The sequence below is a fragment of the Haemaphysalis longicornis genome, unplaced genomic scaffold (genome assembly GCF_048455015.1).
Source record: "Haemaphysalis longicornis isolate Haplotype H1 unplaced genomic scaffold, Haemaphysalis longicornis Haplotype H1 scaffold_1, whole genome shotgun sequence".
Classification (NCBI taxonomy): domain Eukaryota; kingdom Metazoa; phylum Arthropoda; class Arachnida; order Ixodida; family Ixodidae; genus Haemaphysalis; species Haemaphysalis longicornis.
The window spans coordinates 240,347,557-240,370,944 of record NW_027526203.1 but is presented as its reverse complement, the minus strand read 5'-3'; the positions used below and the strand labels follow the sequence as shown (position 1 = coordinate 240,370,944).

General features: G+C 44.0%; 2 protein-coding genes across 5 annotated transcripts in view; one reads left to right on the top strand and one right to left on the bottom strand.

The window, feature by feature from the left end:
• Positions 1-11,014, bottom strand: part of LOC144143161 (eEF1A lysine and N-terminal methyltransferase-like) — a 124,070-nt gene extending 113,056 nt beyond the window's left edge. Inside the window, exons 1-4 of the mRNA XM_077674966.1 lie at positions 10,809-11,014; positions 10,456-10,684; positions 7,290-7,498; positions 7,022-7,154 (exon numbers count right to left, since the gene is read on the bottom strand). Coding sequence (XP_077531092.1) covers positions 7,022-7,154; positions 7,290-7,498; positions 10,456-10,684; positions 10,809-10,900 — 663 coding nt within the window. The 5' untranslated portion in view covers positions 10,901-11,014. The remainder of the gene's footprint in view (positions 1-7,021; positions 7,155-7,289; positions 7,499-10,455; positions 10,685-10,808) is intronic.
• Positions 11,015-18,256: 7,242 nt separating this feature from the next.
• The window catches only part of LOC144143123 (protein ROP-like), a 46,725-nt gene continuing 41,593 nt past the window's right edge, over positions 18,257-23,388 (top strand). For all 4 annotated transcript variants that reach the window (XM_077674943.1, XM_077674940.1, XM_077674932.1 and 1 more), the window contains exons 1-4: positions 18,257-18,406; positions 19,231-19,362; positions 19,474-19,550; positions 23,214-23,292. In XM_077674943.1, the coding sequence (XP_077531069.1) occupies positions 18,379-18,406; positions 19,231-19,362; positions 19,474-19,550; positions 23,214-23,292 (316 nt within the window). In that variant the 5' untranslated portion in view covers positions 18,257-18,378. The remainder of the gene's footprint in view (positions 18,407-19,230; positions 19,363-19,473; positions 19,551-23,213; positions 23,293-23,388) is intronic.

The following is a 23,388-nucleotide window of genomic DNA, read 5'->3' as shown; positions in this document are numbered from 1 at the left end:
TAGTAATCCCGCAATGTTTACAAATCCCTTCAGTGTACCTTTAAGCCCACATAGCATTGACAACATATCCACTCGGGCAGATTGGTTGAGATTTGCTACTGGCTGTGATGCATTTCACAGCACTTGCCTTGATTTTGGTATCATGTGATATCAAACTATCGTCGACAGGTACCGATTCAATTTTTGTATAAGCTGCACAGGGGTTCCATTACTCGAGTGTCAACAGTATGGGACTTTGGAGTGTACACTGATTCATCAATGAGTTTTAAACACCACACCGAAAAAAACAGGCAGTGAGGCAATGAAGTCCCTTGGACTCTTAACACGTGTCATGAAGGACTTCACTGATCCTACCTGCTATCTCTCTTTCGGGCTATTGTGCATTTCCGGCTAAAGTACTGCACAGTTGTATGGAACTCTGTTCCTCAATACTTGTCCCTCCCTCTGGAATGAGTTCAGATGAGATTTGTTTGAATCTATTATGACCGCTACTTTTTCAGGAGAATATATTACACATACAACAGAATACTTGACCACACTGGATTAAGCAGACTGAGTGACAGAAGAACACTCCTCGATATGTGCTTTCTTCACAAGCTCATTCATGGTGCTGTTGACTCTGCCAATTTGCTAACATCCATCAATTTTTATGTCCCAACACGATGCCATTCCTCATCACTATTTTATCCTGCCGTCAATCATAAAAAGTCCTATCTAGAGAACGCAACTCCTTTAAGGCAGGTCACCACATTCAGAAACACACTTTAAAAAAAAAAAAAAAGGCTTTTTTAAATGTAGCATTTTCAACATCCCTGTCTATTGAAGAATATTTAGAAAAAAAAATTGTGCTGTTATCTTAATCGGTTCAAAAGTTATCATCATTTTTAAGCCTTCGGAGACCCATTCGAAACCGAAAGCTTTACATGCTAAAAATATAATTGTAACGTTTGCGCTACACTTGTAAATTTTTTTTTCGAAGGTGGTGACCTACCTTAAATCTCACTTGAAGCACCTGATCTGAGTATCTTTCACTGTTACAGTACTTTTGTCCAAGCTGTTAAAAATGCGTCTAAAGCCTGAGTGTGTTCTTAGATTCATGTGTTAGTCAGTCTAGTGATGTTTGTTCCATTGACATTATTTTCATTTCTAATGCTCTTTTTTCTCTATTGTACCAATCTTTCTTTCCTCTCCTTTCCTTTGTTTCTTCTGTGCAGCATGCTGAAGGAATCATGCTGTTTGTGGGCACTTATCAAAATAAATAAATAAATAAACAACTCGTAGATGTCCTTGGACAAAGTAGTGCACGCTACTATGCACCACCTTGGCACGCACATTGGCTGTGACCTCTTCCACAGCACATGTATCGAACTATTCTCTATTCTAGGCAACAGTACCGTAACACTATAGGGTCAAGCTATCAACAACATTGGCGGCTGAAACCTCAGCATGAGCGAAATGTGGCCGTCCACACAAGCGCACCGCAGATGAAGTAAAAGAGCACAAGAATGCAGCAAATTGAGCGAAGAAGCATGCATCATTCTCCAAATGATTACGGTGGCATCATTCTCCAAATGATTACGGTGTACAGCCAACATGCTAACATACAACCTCTGAAAAGTAACCCACACCAATTCAATCACGAAGCTCGAAAATGTGTCACCCACCAAGACTCGAAAACATTACACACACATTGCAAAAATTAAAGTAGCATTCAGCGACATTCAATGGGATGTCAATGCTTTTGGAATCTGAACTCATAAGGAATGCTAAGAGTCCACAATTTTTTTGTTTGCCTGTATTTCCAAATGAAACAACTTTTTCATCTATGCTGCCCTGATATAAATAATTCCATTTGTGTGTATAGCTAGAGCTCAAATGGTTCCAGCTGATAACGAATTCTAGGGCTCTTTTCAAAAAAAAAAATCTGCAGAAATTCTGAGAATTATCTACTAATGCGTAGCATTCTTATGCCGCTTGTCTTGAGTGCGAGTTTTTTCCAGCCAAAATTTTGGTTTTTCAAAATTGAATCTGACCAATTATCTCCATTTACGCTATTATAACGATTACAGGTGAAACTTTCGCGAAATCTACATCATTGTGGAAATGCAGGGCGTTACACAGTTACCATTTTGCATATTTTTTATATTTTTCTTATTATTTTTTCAGAATTTCGTTCAACCAATTGTATCCATTTATGCTATTTCACACGGTTCGCCATGTTTCGCAATTTTATATTTTTCTTAATTTTTTAAAAAAAAAAAGCTTTTCAAAATTTTGTTTTAACAATTATATCCATTTACGTTAATATAACAATTACATTTGGAACTTTCCCAAAATCTGCTTTATTGTAGAAATGCAGGGTGTTACACGGTTCGCTAGTTTCTGTAATTATTTTATATTTTTCTCTCTTTCTTTTGTTTTTCAAAATTTCGTTCGACCAATTATCTTCATTTACTCAATTGGCCACGAGGGCCACCACAGGAGAGGCCGGCGCTGCGATCGTTTTGACGTCACTCGTAGGATCCCCGTTCCTACCTTGCTGTGTAGTTGGCTTGCAGCGCGTGACATTTCGTTTAGGACGCGCCTTCCAAGTGTATTTTCGTGTCAATTTTCGGCATTTGAAGTTAATTATGCGTGAAGCGTAGTTTGACATCATGAGGACTTTATAATCGTGTCAACCGTGGTAGGCTGCCCGCAAACGACTTGAGCGTGGTGGTGTATGCGGATGTATGCGACCAAACCCGGTGTAAGCGTAAGCTGCGGCTCCTTTCCCCGGATCAACAACATTGTAGGCTACGATGATCACCGAACTAAATTTCTAGGTTTCGCTTATCGTTTTCAAGAAATGGATGAAGCAGGAAATCATCAAGCGTTTGCAATTCGCAGAAACACTCCGCACACACGTCCGCCATGCCTGCCCGCCGGCGGCTCGAACCGACGCAGGTCATGGCAGCAACACCTTGTTGCCGCCTTTTAAAATCACACTGATCACGGAAAAGAAGTTCCACATTTGCAAAAGTGTTCCACATTCGCAAAAGTGGATGTTAGTGTACTAAAAATTGTGCAAGGTAGTATCATGAGCTGTGATTTTCAAAGTGATGCTCAAATATCTGCCGCGATCTACGCCGACCGGCCGCAGACGTCGGTCCTGGCACCGCCAGCCCGTTCACGCACGGTGCGGCGAGCGGCCGAAGGGTAGAGATACTAGCGCGCAAAAAATCGGCCGAGGCCGTGGCAGGTATCTCGATCATCGATCGCTTAACTCTTTTGTTACGGCAGAAAGACGGCCGATTTTGAGTGCTTTCACAAAGCTATTTTTTTCTCTTGAGCTAGTGGACACATTTAGCATTGCTATGCATGTAATTGTAGCTTATAGATTACTCTTACAAAGACGTACCAGCAGTTTTGTAAAAGGTACAATTACTTACAGTTTATTAGTCAAATATTCAGAAAAAAACGCACAAAAAAGTATACACGCAACTTATATAGGCGATTGTAATGAGCCTAAAAATTATTCTAGGAATTCTAAGATATACAAATTCTTCCTACATTTCTTGGCTATGATTCAATATATATATATCAACGCTGTACACCAAGTTTTGTATTTTTATGGGCCTGTTAAACTAGCGGGACTGACGGCTGTGCCACTCCTCGAAGCCACTAGAGTGTAAGTCGGTCATGCATCCAAGCACACATTTTTGTGTTCTGACACAAAATCCTTTTCACTTGAGTGGTAAAAAACTAGAAAAAAAAATCCAGCGCTCTTGAGAAGTGTCGCGCATCGCTCCGTAGCGGTAATCTGACACGAGTGCCAGGCTATCATGAAGGTAATAACGCGATATTACGCAGCGCATTTGGCAAAATATCCAAACCATACGTAGCCCAGACCCTACACATCAATGTAAAGCCGCAGTCGTCAGATAGGAAGCCTGTTTTGTTTATAAATACAGCGGGATGCCCTTTTCACACAACTCGCCACTACCGTGGGTTCAAATTTCACTCTTGGCGCAGTCTCTGCACGCGAAATATCAACAAAACATTATAAAAGTGAAAAATCAGTTGTCAATAAATATGCCAGATGGTGTTAGTTGTCCGACAGGCGCCGTTTTATATAATAAATGTTGTTTTCGATTAACTCCCGTCTTTTGAGCCGGGCAACTTCCCGCAACAGATCAAACAACTAAATGTAAACCCAGCAGCCCCCATAACTAAAACCAAGGTAGAAATCAACAAAGAGCGCTCTGCCTGAACCACAAGGAGCTGCTTCGCCCAGCGGCCATGTTTTCACATCTTCACACCAAAATGGCGGCACCCAGTAACGTCGTTCCGGAGATACGGCGCTCCAAAAATTCCCGGTTTTTTTTCATCAACTTGCACAAGCGGTTTGACGCCTCAGTACACAAAACTATTTTTTCTACATAACTTTGCAGTGGCTTTCAATGGGAAAATTTTAAAACCGCATGGAATATAACATGTGGAACCCGACATTGTGACTTTCGAAAAAACTATCTCGGGGACAATTTTATGCGGGTGTTTTTAGGGAATAATCAATCAATTAAACCTTTACAAACAGGATCACCTTGTCGGTGTTGGAAAATTATGCTGTCAGTAAGCATTTTTCACCACTGAAACTAATGGGAGCATTAAATTCCTTGGCTCTCAGACTGTTTGGGAGCAGTTTGGAGCAATGTTTGCAATTTTCAAGCTTTCGGCGCAGCCTGGCGCAGGAAAACAAATTTGTATCAAATCTGCGCAATATGCGCAGCAGTCCCACCCCTGTGATACCCCCTTTATATTAACAGTGCTGCAAATTTGAGACCAAGAATTTTACAAATTGGTTAGCACTTTTTGAGAGTTCCCTCAGAGTTAGAACTACAAATACTTTGGCATTCACATTATCGCGAACTTAACCTGGAACATTCATAATGAGCATATTGTTAACCCTTTGCCTACCCTAGACTAGCTGAGTTCGTCCACATTGGTTGTACCACTCCCACCGAAGTCAAGCTATGCTCGTCCACACTAAAACAAGCACTAACGCGCTACAGCAGTCACGCTACCCTGAAGTATGTTAGTTTATTTACCATGTTAGTCATGTTTAGCATGTTGTTTATCTCGTTAGTTTATTTTGAACTGGCTTTATCTATTATCCACTTGTTTTTTGACCATTGTTTGACAACTTGACGACAGGAGATGCCGACAACTTGAGCCTCCTAAGATACTCCGCCCCTAAAAAACTTCGTTTAACCCTTTCACTCCCATGAAAGAGTAGACATCGTGACATTCTGCGCCAAAATGACCAATGCAGAGTATATACGTCATCAGTCATGACGACTATACTCATCATCGATCATTTTGGAGACCCGACTGTGCTTTTTTGCTAGACACTGTGGCCATGCAGTGAAGCCATCTTCAAGCAATCTTTTCTTACACAAAGATATAAAGGAACATTATCTCACTGAAATTATGGTGCCATGTGAAACCATCTTACAGCAATGTTTTCGACACAGTTATAGAAATAAAGGAACATTATTTCATTAAAATAATTGTGCCGTTTTATTCAGAAACAAAAGCTCTACAAATTGAGTGAAAAACATTTTTCCGTAAATTTTGTACATTTTTTTTTTTTCATGGTACAGAAAGGGTTAACTGTGCCACAAGTTCTTTAAAGCTCCTTCACCACTCAAATTATTCCACTACAAGACACTATTCAAAACTGGAATACGCATGCTCACTATGACACATGTCAGGAAAAACTTAAAACTGCACTAGAACTTATTCAATGTAATTCTGTTAGATTTGTTCTGTTCAACTACAATTGAGCCGTGAGCATTACTACAATGAAATCTAATCTAGCCCTGCCATCACTGTCGACTAGGTGTCAAATTTCACGACGAACTCTTTTTCATAAGTTGTATTACCCCCCTACGCTGCGTGACCAGCTTATGCCTAGGTCACATTACCATACCGTCATGTCGACCATGAGCACAAAGTGGGAATTGAATGCGCAAAACAGAGCATTGTTTTCCCTCTTGCTTGCCCTCGTCAAGTCACAACTGGAATCTGCTTTGTTTTGACACCATCAATTAATGACATACACCAGTTTCAAAATATTCTAGGTAAGATTGTATAATCAGGAGCTCTTCTAATGCTTGTGTTTCATGTTTCACAATTGGAAATTTTTATTACATTGTGTTAATGCTTTTACTATATTATTGTATCCACTTATTGTTTCCACTTATTGTATCCACTTCTAGCTGTTTTCTTTTGCTTTTACACCACACCCGTCTGTAATGCCTAGGGTCAATTCATAATTCATAACAATTCATAATGCTGTGCCCCCATCCCCCTGTTGTGCCCCAGTGGCTGGTGTGGACAAGCTACAGCTCGCACCTTCAAGTTAACGACCCCCTAAAATGACTATTTCAAGCTTTTTGTTTGTAAAAGTACTTATTGCAGCAATAGTGCCTATAGAATGGAAACTAACACTTTAGCCGTTGTTGCGGGTACCATCGCTGCTGCTACTAAACAGTTGAAAGGGGCAGGTTTCAAATTTCCTGCTTCCTGTGCCATCATATGTTGTGCCAAGGGCTCCATTCCAGCATGATACGGTGCACCAAAAGCTGCGCGATGTATGTGAGGAGCATGTTGCTTTCTTGTTGATGTTTGTTAGTCACCTTATTGCCATAAGAATAATGGCATTTTGAGTCTCAACCACAAGGTTTCAACTGCCATAATTGAATTTTAATTTGCAGCTCCTTTTGTCGGCATCAGTAAATTGCAGTAATTAATTTCACAGCACTGCAAGGAAGGTAGCGGGCACGTCATCACTGTTCCCTCTGCTTTCCTTATTACACGACTTACCAACCTCAAATTTACCTTCAAATAGGTTAGTGTGTTATTCTCACAAAGCAATTTTTAGCAATCTTTTCAATGGAGTCGCATGCCACTGCTAAGGTCCCTCTTTAAAACCAAATATCGAAGTTCGATCACCGCAAGACTGCCAAAACCTGCACGTAACTGTTTCAAGTCCGGGCAGCCGCCTCAGCTTCACGAAGACCACGACAAAAATGGGCAGCAACAGTCGCGCACCACCTTCCACTTTTTCCGCCTCCTCGCATCGGTAGAATCGGATCACCCAGGCCCAGTTTAGGCTGGAACGATAAAATGGAACAAGAACGTGAGAAAAACCCAACCCGCACGCCCAAAACGCTATGGCTGGAAAAATACCGAACTACAGACAACTCCACTACGTGGATTTCGAAGAGTATTTGTTGTCATGCGCTTACTCAGCCAAGAACCAGTTGAGCACAGAGTTGAGGACGTGCTTTTGCAGCAGCGAAACGCAGACGAATCGGCCGCCGACCTTGAGCACCCTGGCTACCTCTCCAAGGACTGCACACAGCTTGAGGATGTTGCCGTCGCCACCCCGGGGGGACAGCGCATCCACCGTCCCCTTGTCCAGCACCACGTTGAACTGTTCATCCTCGAACGTCAACTGCAAAAGATCAAGCACAGTAAAAGAACGCTATTTGCAGAGCTTCAGATGACTCATGCTTCGCAGGTAGCAACATCATTTCGTTGTCTTTGAAAACATGCGCACCTAGTTTTAACAGGAAAGACCTCTACGAGGTGCACAGGAGCTAGCCATTCTTTTTCCTTTCAGTTGTTATTGGCTTTTTAAAATTAATTGTGAAGCGGTGATTACGCAACCCTCTCCTCTGCTCACTTATAACATCAACAACACAACAAAAAAAACGTGCCAAGTGCCAAATGCTTCTTGTGAACACTGCCCTGCAATATAAAGTGATCATATCGTATTGCTCGCCAGCCACTATATACACTACGACGCGGCAATACTTAGGCCTAGTACAAGGGAAGCTGCCGAAATCCAAAAAATGGCCATTACAGTAATACTGCACCCAGCTTGGCGCAACAAAAAAACATTTATTTTGTCACGAAGCAGCCACCACAGCACTAATGGGGACGCTGCCATGTCGAGGCAAAGGCTTTGCTGGTGGGCTACCAGCTACACCTGCAAAACATCAGTATGCGGTAGGGTAACTGTATTTACTAAACGCGTCTGCCTGCCAAATATGATTGGGCAACTAGTGTTAAGAAGAACAGTAGAAGTTTTTTCCCTCTCCCTCAAAATCTTGAGAGGTTTTACACACCAAAGCTACACTAGGGCTACAAGCTGCGCTGTAGTGGGCAATGTAGTGAGAAAAGTTATGCTTAGAGGGTCACCGAGACGAGATTGTTGAAGTTTTGCTTGTGGCTGCACTGTGCAGTTTCGCTCACGGTGGTCTAGAGCTCTAGTTGGTTTTTAAAGGTAGACTAAAGCAAATTTCAAGAGTATTCTGATCCCTTTAACAGGTGTAAGTATATCCCGTTCAGTATTCTTTCGCAACCACCTTACGGCCTTTTTTTTGTGTGTGTGTATGAGAAAGATGCATTCAAAGTTGCTGTTGGACCATCCTTCTCCTGAATTAGATGACGTTGGCTCTGATATGACACATTCAAAAGCCTGCAAAGCAGAATTCAACTGATTGCGACAATTATGCCCGTGTAAAGCACAAACAAAAAGTCGACATTACCCACAAAACAGGTGAATACCAAGCTCCTGAATACTGAGACAGCCATCAGAGCAAGCCCTAAAGCAGTGCAACATCACTGCTGTAGTCTGCGAGGCAGTGCTATGTGATGCCTAGCGTTATCTTTTCCTCTAATCTTTCCAAATAACCAATGATCAAGACCCCTGCGGAATAGCGAAATCAGCGGCTGCTTGCCGAGGTCAACTGCACAATGCAGTGCCCAACGGGAGTTTGGCGATACACTCCAGTGTCTCTTTAAAGCTCAGAAGAGAAGGCCATCGGGCCCCACTGGCGTTTGCCTATGTTTGTGGTTGATGTTGAATTTTCAGTCGTTCAGGCACAGTTTGTACAGGATAAACATGCCCGGTACTCAGCGACAAGGATTGCGCAAAGAACCCGACACATCGAAATTTTTTCTCCCTTGGAAAGGGGGGCAATGCACACAATTTGGAAGACAAAAGTAAGAAGGATGTTTGCAAATCCTTTAGAGAGATAGAGAAGGACTGAGAAGAAGGATGCTCTTCAAGCGCCTGTTGTTTTTTCCTCCTCACCTCCTATCAGATGACGGACTTTATGTGAACAAAACAAGGGACGATGGGGCCACACTGCTCATCTCTGCCATCGCCCTCTGAAGGTGGTGCCAGGCTACGGACGGCGGTGGCGGGCAGTGTGGACAGCCGCATCAGGTGGATTAAGGGGACACCACTTCACCGTGGCAGGTGGCCCTATGAATGCTGCCGCACACAAAATATTGGGCTTTAGCACAAAGAAGCAACATCTGGCAGAGTCCAATACTGATTTTTTTTTTAAGAGTTACCTAGACTTGCAGACGGAAGATGCAAACAGAGTCACGCTCTTGCTTGCACGAAATCTGTAAGCTGCTAGCACCAAGGCTGATCTGTAAGGGATACTGGCATTTAGGAGCAAACATTTGTCCCAAACTTGCAATTGGTGCCATTATTTGCTCAGCACATCTGTGTGCTAACTCTGTGCGACAATTTAAAAATGTGATAGAGAGGTTACGTCAGACATGTAAGACACGACTGAAAATACACTTCATAAGCAGCTTTTCCCTGCAGCGCAAATGGTACAGCGCAAGCTTGGGTTGAGCTTGGGTTTTGCAGCTTTCATGCGAACCCCAAACTCGGTCCAATGAATGAATAAACATTAACTGCAGTTGATTGACCAAGTCAAAAGCAAAAGGAATACTAACTGCAGAACTTATGGCTCAATTGACCAAGTCTAAAGCGAAAGGAATACGGAGAGCTAGAATGTGTAGGCCAACTACTCCAGTTCTCTACCCAGGTATGCTTGAGTGTCAATACTGCACCCTATATCCTCTCAGCTAGTGTTGTGTGTGTGTGTGTGTGTGTACCCTATATCCTCTCAGCTAGTGCGTGTGCGTGTGTGTGTGTGTGTGTGTGTGTTTATATATATATATATATATATATATATATATATATATATATATATAAAAATAAATATATATATATATATATTGATATATATATATTTATATATATGTTCTTGTATGCATTTTTCTATGTCAGTGCGCTGCAGGCCAACTTAGCAATGCAGTGGCGTCGCCAGCGAACTGTCATCCACGTCCTGTCAGCCTGCGTTCGAAAGGCGACAGAAATTGAAAGACTGTGCAAACCTTGGCTGCGTCCATTTGGTGAAACTGCATGTCGGGTCGTGACCGGAGCTTTTACTTTCAATACGCGCTTGCACTTGTATGCATTTTTCTATGTTAGTGCGCTGCAGGCCAACTTAGCAATGCACTGGCGTCGGCAGCGAACTGTCATCCACGTGCTGTCAACCTGCGTTCGCCCGGCGACAGAAATTAAAGGACGGTACAAACCTTGGCTGCGTCCATTTGGAGAAACTGCATGTCAGGTCGCACCGTGGCGTACTTCTCTGTCATTTGACGAATGACAACATCGCTTATATCGATGCTGACAGTGCTCGTATAGCCATTGTCATAAAGATCGGCGCTCAAACTCGAATTTCCGCAACCGATGATCAGTAGCTTGTCAGTTTTCTTAATATAGTTGCATATCGTTCCCTCGAGCTGCCAGAATTCTCCATACCTGGAAAAAGAAAAAAAACTATCTATGACTTGCGAAGTCTCACAGCGTCCAAGTATGACTTCGAAGCGTTCGAAAACGCTGTCGTGAAGGAGACGCTAGCTTGCTGAGAAGGGCGAAAAATTACCATTCAAACGGAGTCTTCCCTCTCTTCTGGAAAAATTCGTTCCAGTACTCCTCGTTGGCAAACTCCGATGATGTTTTCGGCAGAAGACTCATGATTACTTCACGCAGTGTTTCGTGTACTCACTTCAAAAGCAGCGAGGAAACGCGGCCGGCGTCGCAGGACCACACGTTATGAAACACGTGCGTGCACGAAACATCGAACACGCTTCAGGGAGTACGCAAACGCAGCAAACGCGCCGCAAAACCAACCATGTCCACCAAAATCGCTAGCGCCACTGGCGCCCCTACGCGGACGCTTTGTGCTTGCAACTTGCATTACAAACTTCTTTGCGGCGTGCTTTATCATTTCAATTAGGCATGTAATTAGGGGTGCGAAAAAATAAGTTGAAGCAATTCGCTGGCAGTTATTCGCACCACATGAATAAAAATGCAAACAAGGTACGGCAAAAAAAATAATAAAGCGCTGTAAAACTGCTGGCAATGTCATGCTGGGGCAGTATTCCCGTGTTTTGTCTCTTTTGTGTCCCTTTCAAAAGTGTCCCTTTTGAGCGAGCCCCGATTGGCTAAAAGCGAACACCCGGATGTGACGCAATGCAAGCACGGCGGAGCTATGAGCCGTGGCTACTCGGAGCAGACGATTCGGAGCAGACGATTTTTCGTCGCCTTATTGTTGGTTCGCTCGCGGAACAATAAACACATAAAAGATACTCTGATACGGTTTCAGTTCTTTAAAATGCCTTCGCAAGAACAGTTACAGTATTCGAATCAAAGGCCCACTGCTTAAACCGGAAGTACGTCACGATGAAAGGGACGCAAAAGGGACGTTTTCAAAGGGGGCAGTTACGAGAATACCGCCCCTGGCCTGATGCTGGCAATGTCCTCCATGGGTAAAATATTTGGTTGAGTCTCCTCGTGGCACGAGCTGCGCCCCCCTGGTAACGGCTGCTGCCACGCAGAAGTGACGTCAAGCTAAAATAATCACGTGACTTCCTGTGACGTCACAAAACAAACGTTATATTTACGTCATTTGATTATGCCACTTTTTTTGTGTGTGTTAACGACGGCGGCAGCCGGGTGTTCACGTCTTGTGTCCCGATGTTCTCCGCCCGTGGTTCGAATGGCAGGCCTGACGCATCGTTACGTCCTTATCTCCCTGTACAGCGGCTGCCTCGCGGCGCTTTTTTCTTGTTGGGAGGTGTGCTTGTAATTATTTAGATTGGGTATTTTTTGTGAACTTGCTGTTGCACGTCTTGGTAAGCCTAACGCATTGTTTTCTGCACGCTGCTTCGCCCCGCTTTTTACATGCCCCTAGAACTGTAGTGTTGTCGATTAATATTTTGTAAGCTTCACGTTGTCTTGCAGTTCGCGTGCTATCGGCTTTAAGCGCCTGCATTCGTTGTCTACTTGTGCCTCGCTTCTTTCATGCCAAGCCTTGTGTTGTAATTCTAGAGTGGTGGCTCAATTATAAAACGTGGGGATCAGTATTTTCCATCGCGTCGCGCCGTGTCTAACGAGGTAGCTGTCTTTGATGACATGCCAACGCGAGCGACGTAGTGTCAGCGTGTGCACGAATCGAGTGTCGTCAGGTAGCGCACGGCATCATCGAACGCAATCCGACCTCGCATGTAGCTTCTGCAATTTTTCCCCTGGGGCAGTAGTACTATCGCCGAGAAATGTATCCTGACTATTCCGCAGAAACGATCTGTGCACGCGGCGCTGCAGAATCCGTGCAGGGAGCGCAGCTTCACTTCCGTGGGTGGAGCCCAACTGCCCGTCCAAAGATATATCTACTCAAGATACCACTGAAACCATTCGCTGACTGGCTGGCTTCTTGTGCAAGGAGGCTCAAGCTCCAACTGTGCAAGCATGGGAGAAGTGCAGCCGATAAGATCGCCGTGTGAGCCAAGTTTGGAACTTCTGCTAAGTCCTTTAAAAGTCTGGTGTGCATAAGGTTATCAAGTGACAGTTCAGTTATTGTTCATCTATGCTCAGATTTGTTGCTTAGAGTACCATTGTGCTTTCAACTTACGAAGTCTTAATGAAATGATAGGCAAGGCTTAAAATTGCTGCTTGGCTTTTATTTCCTTTCCTTCGCTCCAGTACCTTTCGCCTCCTCTAACGTGGTTAGGCAACAAAACTGCCTCCTGCATCTGCTTTGAGTATGTATTTTGATAGGCTCGTTCCCTCTTTACTCTTGTGTTTGGCTTGGTTGGAATTGAACATAACCAGCCACAATACTTCCATTCACTCTCAGCAGGATGGGCTAATGATGATGAGAGCTTATCTCGGAGGCTGGCAGTCTATGCACAAATTCCAAGTGGCTGTGACATCTATATGCCCATCCCAAGCACTCTGCGGAGTTCAACTTGACACTAATGCATACTTGTATTCGCAACTGATGAAGCGTGCTTAAGCGTCTACTGTCCAAGCCTTTGGGGTAGTGAACAGGAAGAGTTTCCAATTGTGAGGGGACGTTTCACATTCTATTGCTTTTTAACTCCGCACTGTGTAAACTGTTTTGTAAAATTGCTCAAGTGAATTTACTTAGTGGTAAGGGGCATTATAAAATGTCCCACATTTCGTTCACAATGATGCAAGTCTCGTCAGAAGCCAGCTGCTAGAAAACACATTCACGGGTTGTGTGTCCATTAGCTGTTTCTTTTTCTTCCACAAAACGGGCACTTAAACAATCCTTTAAGCCAACAGGCTTAAAAGATAGTTTATCAAGTACAACTTCGGGGTAATGGTTGGTGTCGAGCGTGACATTGCCCACTACCGAGAGTACTTCTTAATACCTTGTGCAAGAACTGGAGCCAAGGCCACGTGCGTGGATGTGAATGCCTGTCAGTGTTTGTGGAAGTTGCAGTACAGCTGGAAGGTGTATGGATCATGGGTGGCTTTAACAATAAAATGACTGCTGAACGTACTTTGGCTCTGGTATCAATGAGCAGCATGTGAGCATTGATAAGTGCTTCACTGTTGACATTTTTGTTATACAAAAGCAGGCCATGTTAAGGCCCCCTGGCAAATATTCATGAAAAACACTGGACCAAAAAGCTGCCAACACATAGAAACCATGTTGATCACGGCACCTTTCCTAGTACTTCAGTACCGTTTATCAGCGCTGCGTTTTTTTCCCCCCAACTAGTAAACTATCCCAGCGTTGCACCTTAAGCCAGAAATCAAACACTTGCTTGTCAATGGCAAGTGATCTGCCAAACTTCCGTGTCTATGCAAAAAGTGAGTAGCTCTACTTTCTGTGCACTTTGTGGTGTGAAGCTCCATTTCTAAACAAAATGCCAGGGTTCTTCTGGAAGATGCACAGCATTAAAACCTCAACAAAAAAGGAATAAGCAAGCGATACTCTCTTGCACTATACTAAAGTCCTGCGGGAAAGCCAAACCAGCAAGTGATCTTTTTCTACAAAGCGCTGCAGACGAGCCAAGAAAAAGATTCCTTTTTGCGGACACCAAAGCTACGCTGGAAAGCCAAAATGTGTGGTGTCTGTTACTGCAGATTAGCTGCAAGACAAGCATGTTCACGCAAAGATTTATAAACCAGGCTGGCAGGGTAACAAAATCGTTGAATGAGGTTACAACAAAATGTGTTATGAAAAATGATATAATACTGTTTGCTATAAATAGCAATTAAAGGTATAAAATGGTTTTGACACTAGTTAAGTGGCCTGTTGGAAATCATTGGCAAAACCTAAAGAGCAACATTTCATACAGCTGCAAAAGTGAAATAGCAAAGCGTGGTTGGGGCCTGAATTCAGCAGGCATGCTCCAGCTGAGAATGTATAATTGCAGAGCAAAATAATTATAAAGGCCTAGGGTAAAGGTGAGCTTAGTTGAGTTACCACCAAGGTATTTGGTAGAGAGAATAGTTACAAAAATAAAGAAGCAACATGGGAAGCTTTATTTTCCCTGATTTAAGTTTATCAGCACTGAGCTTCATGTTCTGCACGTTCCATTGAAGAATGTTACACCTGCATGCACTCGGCACATCACATTTTACGGTATAACACAGTTTACTTCGAACATAGGTAAATAAGAGAATATTGCAGAAGCAGTTCATTTATACGTGAAATAGAAACAGCAGGGTTTTTAAAACGAAGCCCGTAAGTGTGCAGAATGAAAGGGACCAATGATGAGTTTATGTTGTTACTAATAACAAATTTTAACGACCTTGTCTGAAACAAACCCCTTCTATCGAGGGACTGTGTGTAATCATAAGATTTTTTTTTATAAAAGGTTGTAAATGCCCTATCAAAAGGTATTTTAACGCCCTAGTCGTGGCCTGTGAATCATCGGTGCTTTTTTATGGTGTTTAGATGATCAAGGGCTGTTGTACGGGATCCACCTTCTCTTCTCACTTTGGTCACCATCTTTCTTAGTCATTGCATTCATGTGCTTGGTCAGGGAGCTAGCAAGCGAGGACGACAGTCGGCACTTACTATCAGCCGAGTTCCTTCAGGCTGGGACAATTGCTGGAGAGGCTAAACAATGTTTTTAAAATCCCTAACTGAGAGCTTTCACTTCTTGTTTTGTTAAAGAACATTTAGGCAACCCTTCAAGAACTGTCCGAAATAACAAAAATGACTATTGTGCCCGTTAAATAGTTAATCTACGCACAGTGAACGATGGCATAAAATCTATCAATGCGAACCTACCCTTTGAACCTGCTTAATATTTAGCAGATACACACCCTTCATTAGCTGTTTTATGGCACTGTGTGGGTGGGCTACTGGTTTCCACCTGTGGAGCGTGTGGGCCGCGCTAGTTTCCAGTCGTCCTGTCAAATGTTTTTGGAGACTAGCACTACCCTGCAGTGTACGAGCCATGGATTCCTTGGGTTGGCCGTGTGAAATTCTAGTGAATCGTTACAGGCCACCAAAGAAAGTGAGCATTTGTTTATCGACCACTGTTTTGTGGCCACGAAAAGTTTTGTTCATTAAAAAGACTAACAAATGAAATCAATTTTATTGCAAACTTCAAACAAATAACTGGTATTACAGAAAATGTGTAAAGCAGCTGGAGCTCCATAGCCACTTTCCAGCTATTTCTCCATGCCATCAGAGAATCTTGTTTGTGCGACTAAGATACCGACCTATTCCACTGCAAAGAAACATAACTGGGCGATTGTAGTGGGGCCTCTAGTTCCGTTTGATCATATCAATTGAGTGTTTACGTACAGTTAACATAATGATGACTGTGTTTATAGTGCATGCACATATAACATCAATGTAGTTTGAAATTGGGATCTTTTTCACCATTTCTTTTTGTTAAATTCGCCCCATGACAGCCTTGACGTTTGCCTATCAATTACATTTGCAGCATGCTCGCTGCTTACACCTGTTTACACAAACAATCCGCAGATGCTTTCACGTTCCAGGCACATCTTAAGATTCTCTTTGACGCTGCTTATTGAGCCTCTGCAGAACCCATAGGTTTTCATGTGCTGGAGTGCATGTAGGTGTATTAGACATGATGGCCGGCCAAGCGTACACCCTTCCTATTACCGTCTGTACAGCCTCTTCTCTGACCCTATCGTCTGGGTGTCCTGTATTAACTTCCTTTGCATGGGGCACTCAGTCAAGTCTGGCCAACATAGCGTATACCATGGTACAGTGAGACGTGAAAGTTATACCAGTGCAGTGGCTATGAGATGAAGCGTCTAGCTAGTCTACCTTTTGAAGGTCGCAGGTCCTAAACTGTCGTAGAATCATGTATTCTACTACAAAATCTTTGGTTTCTACTAGGAAATCTTTTTAGGCGCTGAATATCACGCAATTATGATGCTTGTGGCGCATGCTCACAAGACTTTTCTGCTCATAAAACGTATTGTTGGTGTAAAACAAATTTTAAGCTACAATTTCGCCCACTAGAAAATACGAACTTCCTGATTTTCGGAAGTTTTCCTTGCTAATATTTCAGAAGAGGAGATCTACTGTAGTGGTACGTACGTGGTACATGTGTGGGGACACCAAATATTACCTTTCCTATTCTTGACGCAATTGTCTGTAATTGTAATGCGCACATGTGCCTAGTAAAAAACAGTTGCCGCCACTACCCTTCGTTCTCGGCACTGTACATTCTGATTATCTTTTGGCGCTGCTAAGTTGTCTTCATTTCGAGAACACACACCGCGATTTCAGGTCGCCCATTTAAGCATCGCTGTGTCTAAAGGTACGTCGGACGTACTCGCAGCATTTCTTAAAGATACGTCGGACGTACCCGCAAGATTTCTTAAAGATACGTCGGACGTACCCGCAAGATTTTTTAAAGATACTTCGGACGTATCCGCGAAACTTTGTGAAGTACGTCGGTGTATTCGGTTTCACTCGGCCCAAACATGCAGCGTACGTTCAGCGTTTTTACGTCCGACGTATCTTTAAGAAATGCTGCGGGTACGTCCGACGTACCTTTAGACACAGCGCTAAACTATTCACGTATACACTCCTGTAGCGACACGAATCTGGACACTTGCAAGTCGAGTACGGAGCAGTATCAAAATATTTGCCTCGCGTTGTGATACCGACACAACACCGTGTATAACGATGACTGTGATGATAGCATCGATGACTGCGGCGCCAGCAGCTTCACACAAACAATAAACCTCTGGAAAACTACGACGCACCAACACATCGGTCACGTTTTGAAGGCAACACGGTGCTTCGTACCTTACTGCACATTTTGGGGCAACATTTGGTTCTGATACGTACGTATTTGATATGAAAACATTGCGCTCTGTGCAAGCGCTGACCAGCACTTCGCGTTGCTGCCACGAATAGTCATCGGACTTTGAAGACTGTGAATTACTGCAGAAGATACAAGCGCGGAGACACAGGCTTGGAGCTGAACACCTCATATGAAACGAAAACACAGCGCAGCACCGCACCACTCGTGAGCGACTCCACACAACGCCGACGCTCGTACATTCTTGCTTGCCTCGGCACCGCGCGAAGCCGGAATATTTGAAACAGGCCAACGGAACAAACTCGGAACCATGCTCGGAACAGACGTACCACGGACATAGAAACTCTATGCTCCATGCATCTACAAAGCATGTCTATGACGTCACGGTGACAAGGTGACGTCATATTAAAACACAATAAACTCAGGCTAAAAATAAATCTTGATATTGTAATATTAGTGCGTCACTGCCAAAAATATATGCAATACTATCAAAATAATTGCAGTGTAATGCAATTACGCAATTTTTTTTTTGTTGACGTACGTCACTTCTGTGGGGCGCAGCAGCCAGTTCGGGGGGAATCGGCTCGGAAGCCCCGGGTTGCAGCAGACGCAGCCTTAAAAAAAAAAACGACAAAAATATGCGTTTTCGTTTACGCGCAACTGCCGTACTAGGTTCTGGCAAAATATAGCTTAATTGTGTATCATAATTTGGCAAAAGCATTATTTTACGCATCCCGTTTCGCAGTTGTGAATGTCAATGCTAACGACACAGTACCGCACTGGCCACCGAGCTTTCTGATTCGCTAGCGGCGGAAGCTCGCTTGACGCAGATGCGTGACGCATTATTGACGATACGACGAGTAGGGCACCGTAATGGCACTGAAGAGTGTCGTCGGCTTGAGTAAGTGAACTTTGCATTAGATTTTTGAATACTAGTTGTGGTTTTACCACCAGTTTTATCTAGTAGAGTGTCGCTATCCGCTGGTGGTTTACACTACGTTCATTTTGTCTCGGATCTTCCGTGCGTCCGTGCGAAAAAAGCGGCGAAGCAGTTCACGCCCATCTTGGGTCTGTTTCGTCTTTGACGGACGCCCACATAAAATACGATCGTTGGCGCTTCCTTCCGCTCTGCCGTGACTAAACTCACAACCTACTCGTGTATTTACTGTTTTATTCAGTATATCGCACATTGAGACCAAACTCGAGAAGTTTCATCGTTGGAAACGCTGTAAGATTAGTTTCGCGGCGCCGCGGTGTAGGTACACGGTAGAAGCTGCGGTGCTTCGCAGTGGTCTCTCCGCACATTAGAGCACGATCGGCGTAGGTGGCGAGGATGGACATCGAACGCATTAAACTGGCAGACCAAGATGATCGTTCCACGCAGTCGAAGGCATTTTTTGCCTTATCCTAGCGCCGTACGCTCCGCCGAACGCGCTTATTCTGCGTCTTGAGCGATGCTCCCAGCACGCAGCTGGCTAGCCACTTTTCACTTCATCGCGTACGCGTGGGCTGTTCGAGCTGGGAAAGCTTTAGAGAAAGACATGCGCGTACAGGTGAATAGTTTTTGGATTATCGGGGAGCTTTGAGTCACCTAGCGATTATCGTTTGCTCATGCCGTCGCACGTCATTGCGGAACGTAATTTGTCGACGACTCGCGTGGCCGGTTGATGATCTCCTGAAGGACTGCATCTCAGTTCTGTTTCTGACTTTTTCTTTCTCTTGCAGAAATCACGAACGATGTTATTCGCACGGTCAAGAAAAAGGGAGAATGGAAGGTTCTTGTGGTTGATCAGCTGGGGATGCGGATGATATCCGCGTGCTGTAAAATGCACGAACTCGCTTCCGAAGGGATCACAAGTGAGTTCGACGGTTTGTTGCGTCAACTAGTTTCATTGCGTATACTGCTTGTTTAGCTGAGTAGGTTATAACAGTGAACTAACGAGCATGTTCATTTCCCCCATTATCCAGTTGTCGAAGACCTGAACAAGAAGCGGGAACCTTTGCCAAACATTGAAGCAGTGTATCTTGTCGCCCCAACAGAAAAGGTTTGAACTTGGAGCTCCTATTGTTTTTGCTTTGGTTATCATAACATTCGCAATCAAACGTTACTTAATTCTGTGGCAGTGTCGTTAAGAGAGACTTCAGATATTATCAGCAAGAGTGAATGCGTGAACATGACTGATATTTGAAGCCAGCAGAACTTATGAACCCCTGCTAAACTAAAGCACCTTGAAATATTTTGCTACCTGTAGTGTAAGAACAATGAAACATCCCGGCGAGTAAGCTAGATACGTGATGTTTCTTGTTCCCGTTGGTTGTTTTGTGTTGGTTAGCTGTTCCTGCTGCGGCGGCTGCATAATGTTTAGTCAACGAGGTTCGGATTTTAAGAGTGAATTGGTAAGAAACCATGTCAATACTCGCCATGGTGGCTCAGTGGCTAAGGCGTTGTGCTGCTGAGCACGAGGACGCGGGCTCGATTCCGGGCTGCGGCGGCCACTTTTCTGATGGAGGCGAAAAGCAAAAACGCCCGTGTGTACGAGATTTCGGCACACGTTAAAGATCCCCAGGTGGTCAAAATTAGTCTGGAGCCCTCCACTACGGTGCGCCTCATCGCCTGTGTTGCGCCGACGCGTTAAACCCTTCAGTCAATCAAGAAACCATGCCAAAAAGTGTGTTATGGGCTCACACTTTTGAAAAATAAGTAAATACCAAGCCTGCAAAGAAGGAAAGGCTTTAAAGCACTTCCAGATAGTGCGCCATCTGCGTCCTTCATGCCTTGTTTAGTTTAATAACACTGTAGCTCTTCGTGAAATTCTTAAATCCACGCTGTTGGATCACTTTTTCTCTTCCTTGTATTCATTTGCAGACTTAGCACATGACATCATGCTCAAGTATGAGGCTGCTATGCTTATAACTGTGCATTCTCTTAAACTCGCACGTTAAATAACATCTTCACAGTTTTTCGGACACTTGATGAATTCTTTGTTTCCTGCATCGACATTGCTGCTGTCAGGAAGTGCCTTTTGCCAGCTCTAGATGTTTTTGCATAGAAATGGAGTCACCGTTTTTGTGCATTGTGTGGCTCCAATGGAGCTGCGGTGGGATCCATCCCACTCAGGCTGCCTCTATTGCTTGCCTCGGGAAGGGCAGCATATTGGGGCACTTCACTGGCACCCAGTATAACCAGGAATCACATTTGAATTTCTTGTAATTTGTGGACAAATGCAGGAGAAGGCCAACTGATTACAGTATTAGGTGTTCGGTTTGTACTGCAGCAGCCAGTTTATTGTGATTCATGGCTTGCAGTAGTCATAGGCGTGCGCAGAGTTCTCGATTAGGGGGGGCAAAGTCTTACCACTGCGCCCCCCCCACCCCCCCCCCCCCCCCCTTACAGCAACTTGTGACCTCTTCCGACTGAAGGCCTAGCAGTCCGAACGCAGTGCAAGGGGGGATGGTTATAAAATTTTTATTTCAATGCGATGCAATTGCAACACATACAAAATATTCTCAGCAGAAATTTTTACTTTAATGTGTTACATCGGCTAAATATGGACCAATTTGGCGCCCCCCTTCAGATGATTAGGGGGGGCGGCCGCCCCCCCTGCCCCCCCTGTGCGCACGCCTATGGCAGTAGTACACAGGACAGCACTCATCGTGTGCCCTGCTTAGTGTTCTCCTTTTGTGCTGATCAAGCAATGAATTCCAACCAACTGGCCCTATTTTCCCTCCTGCTAATTGTTTTCTCAGCGGGCTCTTCCCTGTTAGCATAGGTTATGCCGATCCCACTTTGTTGCAGTGCCTGCCGAAGAGAAAATGGTAGCTGGTCCCAGCTGGTTTATGGTTAAATTCCCAGCTGGTCCCAGCTTGAACCAGCCTATCCCTGATTGGAATTTAACCATAAACCAGCTGGGACCAGCTACCATTTTCTCCTGGGCATGTTCCGTGTGTTGTTTAGTCCTCTTTGTTTTGTCGTTTTTGCACTGTTCACACGATGAATCAATTGATACAGAAGGGTGCAGAATTTTCACGGCTGTGAAAGCACAGTGTGCGCACATAGGGCGCAACCCCTAGGCAATGCACTTGCAACCTGCAGCAGGCGTGGAGGTCACATTTTCATGTCGTGTTGAATTGGAATTTCAGGACTGAGCTGTCTAACAACATTAGTGTATCACTCGTTGTTTTATTTGCCACAGTCATTAAAAGTTATGAAGAGGGTTGATTCCTTCCCCCGGTGGCAGTTTTGTCATGCAAGAAAAGACGAAGAATGCCTGCGCGTTGCATGTGCTAAAGATCCCCAAGTGGTCTAAATTAATCCCTAGCCAAATACAGCATGCCTTATAGCCCAAATGTACCTAGCTTCAGCACACAAAATTCTGATTTGAACTCCTTGCTATTTTCTGCAGTGATAACCAGGTGTGAGACACTGAAAATGGCGTAAAAAGAACTAGCGTAGTATATGTTCTGCACAGCGCTGAATGAAATTGAGCTTATTTCTATTTCAGAAATGGACTACATATAGGGAATAGCAATGAATGCTGGATGTGACAATGAAGCTGCTTTCATTTTCACATCACTTTGGAGCACTGTCTATCTCGGATAAAAATGAAAATGACTAGACAAAAGCTCTGTGGATACTTAAACGAGGGCCTCTGCACCCTTCTGTGATTTTATTTTGATAAGCTCAAAGTGGGCTTAATTTACTGCACTGTCTTTGCGGTAGTAAAATTTTGTCCTCTTAGGCTGTTTGTTCTCCAAAGTAAATGCAAGAGAGCAATTTAAAAAATTTGTAGTACAAAGGTGCCAATAAATGCCAAACAAAAAAATAAATGCCAGTGTAAGACTGTAAAATATAGAAAGAGTCGTAAGTACTGGACAATTCAATCCCCATGTATAAAACTTTAGTTCCATGGGGAAGACTAGCTTTTACTTTAATACGTGCTAGTGAATGGTCGCTGAAGTGGATTCGAGTAGCTATCTGGCTGGAAGTCATTTTCATCTACCAGTTTACAGCTTTATCCAGGGCACTCTGATGGCACATGCCACCATAGGGGATGAGCAGAGGCAGATTGGGCTCATTGTCTGCTTAAAAACATTTTTGCTTGGCAAGAGCATGTACGATAGAAGAACATTGTCTAAGATCGTTCTGCAAATCGTAAAGCGTGCCTCATGAAAATATTCTGTACTCAACCAGAGTTAGGGGAAATCCCCAAGGTGGAGTAAGTTTCTACCAAGGAAAGTTTGGCATCCACCTCAATACAGCCATACGACTACAAAGAAAAGCTGTACAGCTTTCTCAGAATCTTCTCAGAAATTTGTCCTGGTCCAGGATTCGAACCTGGGACCACCGCTTAACCGGAGCAGTCGCTCTACCAACTGAGCTAACCAGGAGGCTAGCAGCTTGTAGCGCGAGCATATTGATCAACAACTTGAAGTAAAGGACAGGTGTTAATGACCAGATTTAGGAGAATCCCCCAAGATGGAGTAAGTTTCTACCAAGGAAAGTTTGACATCCACCTCAATGCAGCCGTTTGACCTTTGTAGTGGTACGGGTGCATTGAGGTGGATGTCAAACTTTCCTTGGTATATTCTGTACTAGTGGCCACAAGAAAGAAATGCGCATTTCAACACATTTCATTGGTTTATATTTTCCAGTAACATTGGTGCAGTGCATGGCATTTATGTGACAAAACTGTTTCCTTGCATTGCAGTCAGTTCGTGCCTTGATGTCGGACTTCCAAACACCAGCCCGACACATGTACCGGTGTGCGCATATTTTCTTCACAGAAAGTGAGTGCGCCCGAGTTGCTGGGAAGTGTAGTTGAGCACTCGTGCGATGCGTGTCTTGGCGTATTGGGGCTTGCAAGCTGGCAGTCGCTCTGTGTG